The sequence below is a fragment of the Salvelinus namaycush genome, unplaced genomic scaffold, assembly GCF_016432855.1.
Source record: "Salvelinus namaycush isolate Seneca unplaced genomic scaffold, SaNama_1.0 Scaffold3704, whole genome shotgun sequence".
Taxonomy (NCBI): domain Eukaryota; kingdom Metazoa; phylum Chordata; class Actinopteri; order Salmoniformes; family Salmonidae; genus Salvelinus; species Salvelinus namaycush.
In genome coordinates this window covers 5317-16080 of record NW_024060680.1, presented here as the reverse complement: position 1 = coordinate 16080, position 10764 = coordinate 5317, and the positions used below count along the sequence as shown (strand labels likewise).

The 10764-nt window shown below is 47.1% G+C and overlaps 1 protein-coding gene across 1 annotated transcript; it reads right to left on the bottom strand.

Annotated features, from left to right (window-relative positions):
- Positions 1–3748: 3748 nt before the first annotated feature.
- LOC120040665 (mitochondrial glutamate carrier 1-like) lies at positions 3749–10466 on the bottom strand. The gene is made up of 4 exons (XM_038985745.1): positions 10300–10466; positions 7585–7739; positions 7006–7081; positions 3749–3896 (listed from the first exon to the last, which is right to left on the bottom strand). The coding sequence occupies exons 1-4, from the start codon at positions 10464–10466 to the stop codon at positions 3749–3751; spliced, it is 546 nt and encodes a 181-aa protein (XP_038841673.1).
- Positions 10467–10764: the final 298 nt, after the last annotated feature.

Genomic DNA, 10764 nt, shown 5'->3' with positions numbered 1-10764 from the left:
GCATTGAAATTGCTTAGGAACTGTGCACACTTTGGAGAGGTGTGTGTGTGTGTCCACTTGGAGACTTCAGTTAGTCCTCTCACTCAAACCCTTGTCATTGTTCTGTCTTATGTTGTATCTACCCCACATTTTCCAGGAATAATCTGATCATGTTTCTGAACGTACCCAGAGTATTTTCAGACGTCCTTATCAACAAATGCTGTGAAAAGTACAGTACATATAAAATACACATCAAATCAACAGTGTAATGTTTTTGGATTCAGTCTTGTGTCAGGTGAACTGTTGTGTCCTCACCTTTTGGTCTAATAATTTGATTATCTCTAAAATGTTCCCTTTCAATTGCTACCATCGTTATGCTTTTCATATTTCTTCTGTAAAAAAAAAAAAAAACATTTTAATTTAGCCCTATCCACATAGGCCAATTCCCACGAGTGTACAGGGTTAAAGAGCATGCTGGGTAATCTATCTAACTGATCCTGTGTCTCATTAAATCCTTCTTCATTCGGATCAACAATTTTTTTTTACTACTTATATTATTACAAGATATGTTGTAAAATGTTAATTGTGATTAATAGGCAACAGATGTCGTCATGTGACCATTCTGCTGCTATGGCTGTACTGACAGAAACATCTCACTTCCGATATGGCTGCGTAACCACAGCGACATCTAAAAACAAAAATATATATATTTTTTAAATAAAAAAAACAACAACGTAATTTAAGAACGTGATATTTGTGGCTTCATTTGTGTTGCCGACATCGGACCGTTTGCGAATCAACACCCCAGTGTTCCTGTTAGTGTGCTCACAACCATAACATTACATTCAACACAATAGGGACACTGAAAGAGGCTACACGCAACTTGTTCACCTCTAGAGGGTCAAATAAATAAATCCCAAATTGGTGGATGTGATCAAAAGCTTATTTTCGTGATGACAGGTGATCTCCTGGATCCTATCGATGTAGTGAAGGGGGAAAGAGAGGCAGAGAGTTGGGTCACATCAACGTAGGCAAACGTTGTGGGGACTGGATCCTAGCGGGGATCCTAGAGGTGACTGGATCCTAGAGGTGACTGGATTGTAGTGGGGACTGGATCCTAGAGGTGACTGGATCCTAGCGGGGACTGGATCCTAGCAGTGACTGGATCCTAGCGGGGACTGGATCCTAGCGGGGACTGGATCCTAGCGGGGACTGGATCCTAGCGGGGACTGGATCCTAGAGGGGACTGGATCCTAGAGGTGACTGGATCCTAGCGGGGACTGGATCCTAGCGGGGACTGGATCCTAGCGGGGACTGGATCCTAGCGGGGACTGGATCCTAGCGGTGACTGGATCCTAGCGGGGACTGGATCCTAGCGGTGACTGGATCCTAGAGGGGACTGGATCCTAGAGGGGACTGGATCCTAGAGGTGACTGGATCCTAGAGGTGACTGGATCGTAGCGGGGACTGGATCCTAGCGGGGACTGGATCCTAGCGGAGACTGGATCCTAGCAGGGACTGGATCCTAGAGGTGACTGGATCCTAGCGGTGACTGGATCCTAGTGGGGACTGGATCCTAGAGGTGACTGGATCCTAGAGGTGACTGGATCCTAGAGGGGACTGCGGGGACGGGATCCTAGAGGTGACTGGATCCTAGCGGGGACTGGATCCTAGAGGTGACTGGATCCTAGCGGGGATCCTAGAGGGGACTGGATCCTAGCGGGGACTGGATCCTAGCGGTGACTGGATCCTAGCGGGGACTGGATCCTAGCGGGGACTGGATCCTAGAGGTGACTGGATCCTAGCGGGGATCCTAGCGGGGACTGGATCCTAGAGGTGACTGGATCGTAGCGGGGACTGGATCCTAGAGGTGACTGGATCCTAGAGGTGACTGGATCCTAGCGGGGACTGGATCCTAGAGGTGACTGGATCCTAGCAGGGACTGGATCCTAGAGGTGACTGGATCCTAGAGGTGACTGGATCCTAGAGGTGACTGGATCCTAGCGGGGACTGGATCCTAGCGGGGACTGGATCCTAGCGGGGACTGGATCCTAGCGGGGACTGGATCCTAGAGGTGACTGGATCCTAGAGGTGACTGGATCCTAGCGGGGACTGGATCCTAGCGGGGACTGGATCCTAGCGGGGACCGGATCCTAGAGGTGACTGGATCGTAGCGGGGATCCTAGAGGTGACTGGATCCTAGCGGGGACTGGATCCTAGCGAGTATCCTAGCGGTGACTGGATCCTAGAGGGGACTGGATCCTAGAGGGGACTGGATCCTAGCGGGGACTGGATCCTAGCGGGGACTGGATCCTAGCGGGGACTGGATCCTAGAGGTGACTGGATCCTAGAGGTGACTGGATCCTAGAGGTGACTGGATCGTAGCGGGGACTGGATCCTAGAGGTGACTGGATCCTAGCGGGGACTGGATCCTAGCAGGGACTGGATCCTAGAGGTGACTGGATCCTAGCGGTGACTGAATCCTAGAGGTGACTGGATCCTAGAGGTGACTGAATCCTAGTGGGGACTGGATCCTAGAGGTGACTGGATCCTAGAGGGGACTGCGGGGACTGGATCCTAGAGGTGACTGGATCCTAGCGGGGACTGGATCCTAGAGGTGACTGGATCCTAGCGGGGATCCTAGCGGGGACTGGATCCTAGAGGTGACTGGATCCTAGAGGTGACTGGATCCTAGCGGGGACTGGATCCTAGCGGGGACTGGATCCTAGAGGTGACTGGATCCTAGCGGGGATCCTAGCGGGGACTGGATCCTAGAGGTGACTGGATCGTAGCGGGGACTGGATCCTAGAGGTGACTGGATCCTAGCGGGGACTGGATCCTAGAGGTGACTGGATCCTAGAGGTGACTGGATCCTAGCGGGGACTGGATCCTAGAGGTGACTGGATCCTAGAGGTGACTGGATCCTAGCGAGGACTGGATCCTAGAGGTGACTGGATCCTAGAGGTGACTGGATCCTAGAGGTGACTGGATCCTAGAGGTGACTGGATCCTAGCGGGGACTGGATCCTAGAGGTGACTGGATCCTAGAGGGGACTGGATCCTAGAGGGGACTGGATCCTAGAGGTGACTGGATCCTAGCGGGGCCTGGATCCTAGCGGGGACTGGATCCTAGAGGTGACTGGATCCTAGCGGGGACTGGATCCTAGCGGGGACTGGATCCTAGCGGGGACTGGATCCTAGAGGTGACTGGATCGTAGCGGGGATCCTAGAGGTGACTGGATCCTAGCGGGGACTGGATCCTAGCGAGGATCCTAGCGGTGACTGGATCCTAGAGGTGACTGGATCCTAGAGGTGACTGGATCCTAGCGGGGACTGGATCCTAGCGGGGACTGGATCCTAGCGGGGACTGGATCCTAGCGGGGACTGGATCCTAGCGGGGACTGGATCCTAGCGGTGACTGGATCCTAGAGGTGACTGGATCCTAGCGGTGACTGGATCCTAGCGGGGACTGGATCCTAGCGGGGACTGGATCCTAGAGGTGACTGGATCCTAGCGGGGACTGGATCCTAGAGGTGACTGGATCCTAGCGGTGACTGGATCCTAGCGGGGACTGGATCCTAGCGGGGACTGGATCCTAGAGGTGACTGGATCCTAGCGGGGACTGGATCCTAGAGGTGACTGGATCCTAGCGGGGACTGGATCCTAGCGGTGACTGGATCCTAGCGGTGTGTGGTCCGTGCATGATGTAGTTGTGATTTTGTAAGGGAGGAGGGAAAGGCAGAGATCTGAATGGTTGATGTTCTTGTCACTTAGTTGCCAGGCAGGAAGCTGAGGATGTATTCTCCCGCGCCGAAGAAGTAGACCACCTGGGCGATACCAAATAAGGGCGCGATGACCAGGGCACGGCAGTACGCCCCCTTCAGGAACGCTGAGGGACCCTCGTTCTTCATGATTTTACTGATGGAAGAGAAGAGAGGAGAGACACGGGCAACACAGATTAGCAACAAGATATCAGTGAATAGTTTTACCTCGTTACTAATGATGTCTTTTAATTGAATATGGCAACGCACCACAGCTGCTAAATTGTGTCTGGCCACCCCCCCCCCCCCCCCCCCAAAAAAAATGAGGGAACAGGAACAGATGTAGAGATGCCAATGATAACGGTCATCTAGTAGATGGAAAGGCTTTCCCAAAAACCTTCTCAGTTTAAATGTTAACTAGCTACAAAGTAGCCTATCTGGCAGAATCACATCATCCTTATTTCCATCAATCCAGTGGCCATTTTGTTTTGTAAACTCCAGCACGTGTGTGTGTGCTATGAAACACCAAAAACAACAGCGGTATGATCTTGAACAATAACTTCAGACTTGCCCAGGACATCGTTTTTGTAGTTTATTTGAAATGCACAAATGTTTTTTTTATTTTTTATAAATACTCCAAGGTGGTCGAATATAGTTTATATATTTAATATAGTTTATATATTTAATATAGTTTATATATTTAATATAGTTAATATAGTTAATATAGTTTATATAGTTTATATATTTAATATAGTTTATATAGAGTTTTAACTAAAAGGCAACTATTATCTTTTATATTCAAATAAAGGTCTCAGAAAAGTATCTTGAATACCTCTCAGAAAACCAAATAATAATAGTTAAAAGTATTTGAATATATGCAAGTTATTTGAACCCCCCCCCCCCCAAAAAAAAAAGTGTTGATTTGATGGTTGACACATTTTTGGTTTGGATCTTAAATATGGTCTTAATACAGCCTATAATTAGATACATGAATCACCTCAACATTAGAGTTGATCACTTCTGCAGCATCAAAAACGACCAACACACATATGTTCATAACTAGTGACATAAGGTAACATGTTGTAACATGTTCCTAGTTAAGATATGTTATAAACTAGCCTAGTTAAGATATGTTATAAACTAGCCTAGTTAAGATATGTTGTAAACTAGCCTAGTTAAGATATGTTGTAAACTAGCCTAGTTAAGATATGTTGTAAACTAGCCTAGTTAAGATATGTTGTAAACTAGCCTAGTTAAGATATGTTGTAAACTAGCCTAGTTAAGATATGTTGTAAACTAGTCTAGTTAAGATATGTTGTTATGTTGTAAACTAGTCTAGTTAAGATATGTTATAAACTAGCCTAGTTAAGATATGTTGTAAACTAGCCTAGTTAAGATATGTTGTAAACTAGCCTAGTTAAGATATGTTGTAAACTAGCCTAGTTAAGATATGTTGTAAACTAGCCTAGTTAAGATATGTTATAAACTAGCCTAGTTAAGATATGTTGTAAACTAGCCTAGTTAAGATATGTTATAAACTAGCCTAGTTAAGATATGTTATAAACTAGCCTAGTTAAGATATGTTATAAACTAGCCTAGTTAAGATATGTTGTAAACTAGCCTAGTTAAGATATGTTATAAACTAGTCTAGTTAAGATATGTTGTAAACTAGCCTAGTTAAGATATGTTGTTATGTTGTAAACTAGTCTAGTTAAGATATGTTATAAACTAGCCTAGTTAAGATATGTTGTAAACTAGCCTAGTTAAGATATGTTGTAAACTAGCCTAGTTAAGATATGTTGTAAACTAGCCTAGTTAAGATATGTTGTAAACTAGCCTAGTTAAGATATGTTGTAAACTAGCCTAGTTAAGATATGTTATAAACTAGCCTAGTTAAGATATGTTGTAAACTAGCCTAGTTAAGATATGTTATAAACTAGCCTAGTTAAGATATGTTATAAACTAGCCTAGTTAAGATATGTTATAAACTAGCCTAGTTAAGATATGTTGTAAACTAGCCTAGTTAAGATATGTTATAAACTAGTCTAGTTAAGATATGTTGTAAACTAGCCTAGTTAAGATATGTTGTAAACTAACCTAGTTAAGATATGTTATAAACTAGCCTAGTTAAGATATGTTGTAAACTAGCCTAGTTAAGATATGTTATAAACTAGCCTAGTTAAGATATGTTGTAAACTAGCCTAGTTAAGATATGTTGTAAACTAGCCTAGTTAAGATATGTTGTAAACTAGCCTAGTTAAGATATGTTGTAAACTAGCCTAGTTAAGATATGTTGTAAACTAGCCTTGTTAAGATATGTTGTAAACTAGCCTAGTTAAGATATGTTATAAACTAGCCTAGTTAAGATATGTTGTAAACTAGCCTAGTTAAGATATGTTGTAAACTAGCCTAGTTAAGATATGTTATAAACTAGCCTTGTTAAGATATGTTGTAAACTAGCCTAGTTAAGATATGTTGTAAACTAGTCTAGTTAAGATATGTTGTTATGTTGTAAACTAGTCTAGTTAAGATATGTTGTAAACTAGCCTAGTTAAGATATGTTGTAAACTAGCCTAGTTAAGATATGTTGTAAACTAGCCTAGTTAAGATATGTTGTAAACTAGTCTAGTTAAGATATGTTGTTATGTTGTAAACTAGTCTAGTTAAGATATGTTGTAAACTAGCCTAGTTAAGATATGTTATAAACTAGCCTAGTTAAGATATGTTGTAAACTAGCCTAGTTAAGATATGTTATAAACTAGCCTAGTTAAGATATGTTATAAACTAGCCTAGTTAAGATATGTTATAAACTAGCCTAGTTAAGATATGTTGTAAACTAGCCTAGTTAAGATATGTTATAAACTAGTCTAGTTAAGATATGTTGTAAACTAGCCTAGTTAAGATATGTTATAAACTAGTCTAGTTAAGATATGTTGTAAACTAGCCTAGTTAAGATATGTTGTAAACTAGCCTAGTTAAGATATGTTGTAAACTAGCCTAGTTAAGATATGTTGTAAACTAGCCTAGTTAAGATATGTTGTAAACTAGTCTAGTTAAGATATGTTATAAACTAGCCTAGTTAAGATATGTTATAAACTAGCCTAGTTAAGATATGTTGTAAACTAGCCTAGTTAAGATATGTTGTAAACTAGCCTAGTTAAGATATGTTGTAAACTAGCCTAGTTAAGATATGTTGTAAACTAGCCTAGTTAAGATATGTTGTAAACTAGCCTAGTTAAGATATGTGTTGGTGCGATTGAGGTTACCTGATACAATCAGTCACCCCACTGTACGTTTCCTCTGTACTCCCCCTGTTCATAGACTGGATTCTGGTCTTAATCACTGTAAATACAAAACAACACCATGTTAACACAACAAAACACACACTAACGCAACTAAGAACATATGATTGGTGTAAGAGCCAGACTAAATATAGAACATAGTATAAGCCTTATTGTACGACATTCTAGGGTCTCATAAGAAGTGATAAGAAGTTCTAAAGAAAGACCCATGTCCCACGTACTGCCAGCCTATATTACTACAGTATTACTAATTATATACTGGATATTATGTCTCACCATCTACAGGGTTGACAGCCACAGCGGCCGTTACTGCCAGCCTATATTACTACAGTATTACTAATTATATACTGGATATTATGTCTCACCATCTACAGGTTTGACAGCCACAGCGGCCGTTACTGCCAGCCTATATTACTACAGTATTACTAATTATATACTGGATATTATGTCTCACCATCTACAGGGTTGACAGCCACAGCGGCCGTTACTGCCAGCCCATATTACTACAGTATTACTAATTATATACTGGATATTATGTCTCACCATCTACAGGGTTGACAGCCACAGCGGCCGTGCTGCCAGCCAGACAGCCTGCCAGGAATGACACATAGAACGGGGCGGGGCCCTCTGCTCCTCTCTTCCCCAGGGTGTTCAGGTTGGCAAACAGAGGGAAATAGATGATGGAGAATGGAACATCCCTGAGAGGAGAGGAGAGGAGAGGAGAGGAGAGGAGAGGAGAGGAGAGGAGAGGAGAGGAGAGGAGAGGAGAGGAGAGGAGAGGAGAGGAGAGGAGAGGAGAGGAGAGGAGAGGAGAGGAGGCAGGGGCAGGGGCAGGGGTAGTGGAGGGGGGAGGGGAGGGGAGGGGAGGGGAGGGGAGGGGAGGGAGGTAGGGGAATGAGAGAATTAGAAATCAGCAGAGTAGAGTTGATCATTTTGTCAAACCTCAGCGAACAGAACATTGTGTCTGTGTCTCTATAGATAGACTGTAGTTATATTTCCTTGATTCCTTGCGTCCTCTTTCCTCGACCCCTTCTCAAAACATCCTGGAGGAGAAGATCCAAGGTCACTTCGCCTTGGACCTTCTCCTCCAAAGCATTTTGAGGAGGCAAGGAGAAAGGAGGCAAGGAGAGAGGAGGTAAAGAATCAAGTTAAGACAATGCTAGAGTCTAGAGTGGTGTATGTTTCTAAATGGTGTCATGCAGTGTATCAGAGCAGTGTGGCTCCCAGGCCCTTGTATAGAGCCCTACCTGAGCAGTGTGGCTCCCAGGCCCTTGTATAGAGCCCTACCTGAGCAGTGTGGCTCCCAGGCCCTTGTATAGAGCCCTACCTGAGCAGTGTGGCTCCCAGGCCCTTGTATAGAGCCCTACCTGAGCAGTGTGGCTCCCAGGCCCTTGTATAGAGCCCTACCTGAGCAGTGTGGCCCCCAGGCCCTTGTATAGAGCCCTACCTGAGCAGTGTGGCCCCCAGGCCCTTGTATAGAGCCCTACCTGAGCAGTGTGGCTCCCAGGCCCTTGTATAGAGCCCTACCTGAGCAGTGTGGCTCCCAGGCCCTTGTATAGAGCCCTACCTGAGCAGTGTGGCCCCCAGGCCCTTGTATAGAGCCCTACCTGAGCAGTGTGGCTCCCAGGCCCTTGTATAGAGCCCTACCTGAGCAGTGTGGCCCCCCAGGCCCTTGTATAGAGCCCTACCTGAGCAGTGTGGCCCCCAGGCCCTTGTATAGAGCCCTACCTGAGCAGTGTGGCCCCCAGGCCCTTGTATAGAGCCCTACCTGAGCAGTGTGGCTCCCAGGCCCTTGTATAGAGCCCTACCTGAGCAGTGTGGCCCCCAGGCCCTTGTATAGAGCCCTACCTGAGCAGTGTGGCCCCCAGGCCCTTGTATACAGCCCTACCTGAGCAGTGTGGCCCCCCAGGCCCTTGTATAGAGCCCTACCTGAGCAGTGTGGCCCCCCAGGCCCTTGTATAGAGCCCTACCTGAGCAGTGTGGCCCCCAGGCCCTTGTATAGAGCCCTACCTGAGCAGTGTGGCCCCCCAGGCCCTTGTATAGAGCCCTACCTGAGCAGTGTGGCTCCCAGGCCCTTGTATAGAGCCCTACCTGAGCAGTGTGGCCCCCAGGCCCTTGTATAGAGCCCTACCTGAGCAATGTGGCCCCCAGGCCCTTGTATAGAGCCCTACCTGAGCAGTGTGGCCCCCAGGCCCTTGTATAGAGCCCTACCTGAGCAGTGTGGCCCCCAGGCCCTTGTATAGAGCCCTACCTGAGCAGTGTGGCCCCCAGGCCCTTGTATAGAGCCCTACCTGAGCAGTGTGGCCCCCAGGTCCTTGTATAGAGCCCTACCTGAGCAGTGTGGCCCCCAGGCCCTTGTATAGAGCCCTACCTGAGCAGTGTGGCTCCCAGGCCCTTGTATAGAGCCCTACCTGAGCAGTGTGGCTCCCAGGCCCTTGTATAGAGCCCTACCTGAGCAGTGTGGCCCCCAGGCCCTTGTATAGAGCCCTACCTGAGCAGTGTGGCTCCCAGGCCCTTGTATAGAGCCCTACCTGAGCAGTGTGGCCCCCAGGCCCTTGTATAGAGCCCTACCTGAGCAGTGTGGCCCCCCAGGTCCTTGTATAGAGCCCTACCTGAGCAGTGTGGCCCCCCAGGCCCTTGTATAGAGCCCTACCTGAGCAGTGTGGCCCCCAGGCCCTTGTATAGAGCCCTACCTGAGCAGTGTGGCCCCCAGGTCCTTGTATAGAGCCCTACCTGAGCAGTGTGGCCCCCAGGCCCTTGTATAGAGCCCTACCTGAGCAGTGTGGCCCCCAGGCCCTTGTATAGAGCCCTACCTGAGCAGTGTGGCGCCCAGGTCCTTGTATAGAGCCCTACCTGAGCAGTGTGGCCCCCAGGTCCTTGTATAGAGCCCTACCTGAGCAGTGTGGCGCCCAGGTCCTTGTATAGAGCCCTACCTGAGCAGTGTGGCCCCCAGGTCCTTGTATAGAGCCCTACCTGAGCAGTGTGGCCCCCAGGTCCTTGTATAGAGCCCTACCTGAGCAGTGTGCCCCCCCAGGTCCTTGTATAGAGCCCTACCTGAGCAGTGTGGCCCCCCAGGTCCTTGTATAGAGCCCTACCTGAGCAGTGTGGCCCCCAGGTCCTTGTATAGAGCCCTACCTGAGCAGTGTGGCCCCCCAGGTCCTTGTATAGAGCCCTACCTGAGCAGTGTGGCCCCCCAGGTCCTTGTATAGAGCCCTACCTGAGCAGTGTGGGCCCCCAGGTCCTTGTATAGAGCCCTACCTGAGCAGTGTGGCCCCTAGGCCCTTGTACAGCCCAGCGATGCCCTTCTCTTTCAGTAGTTCCCTGGTCAGCTGCATGGCGGTGGGGGACTTTGTCGGCACGGTCCCTGGTACTACTGTCTCTGGCATCAGCTTCCTCTGGGCCTCTGAGGGTGGGGGGGTGAGCATGGTGTTAAATTGTTCTCGCTGTGGGGCATAGTATCTATCTCTATCTATCTATATATCTAACTAACTAGTTTGCTGGTATTTATTTTGGCGAGATTATTATGAGATTATAAATCATTATAAGGCTTGTTACTAGCAGGTCAACAGCCTATGTGATTCCATTATTGACCACACGAGGGCAGCATTTATCCATATTTCAGAAATATTACAGAAAGTTTGAGAGAGGAATCCCCACAGGGAATTTTAGAAACACTTAATATGAGGGCTGTGTTTTTACCCTGGTGTGATGTTTTGATAACCG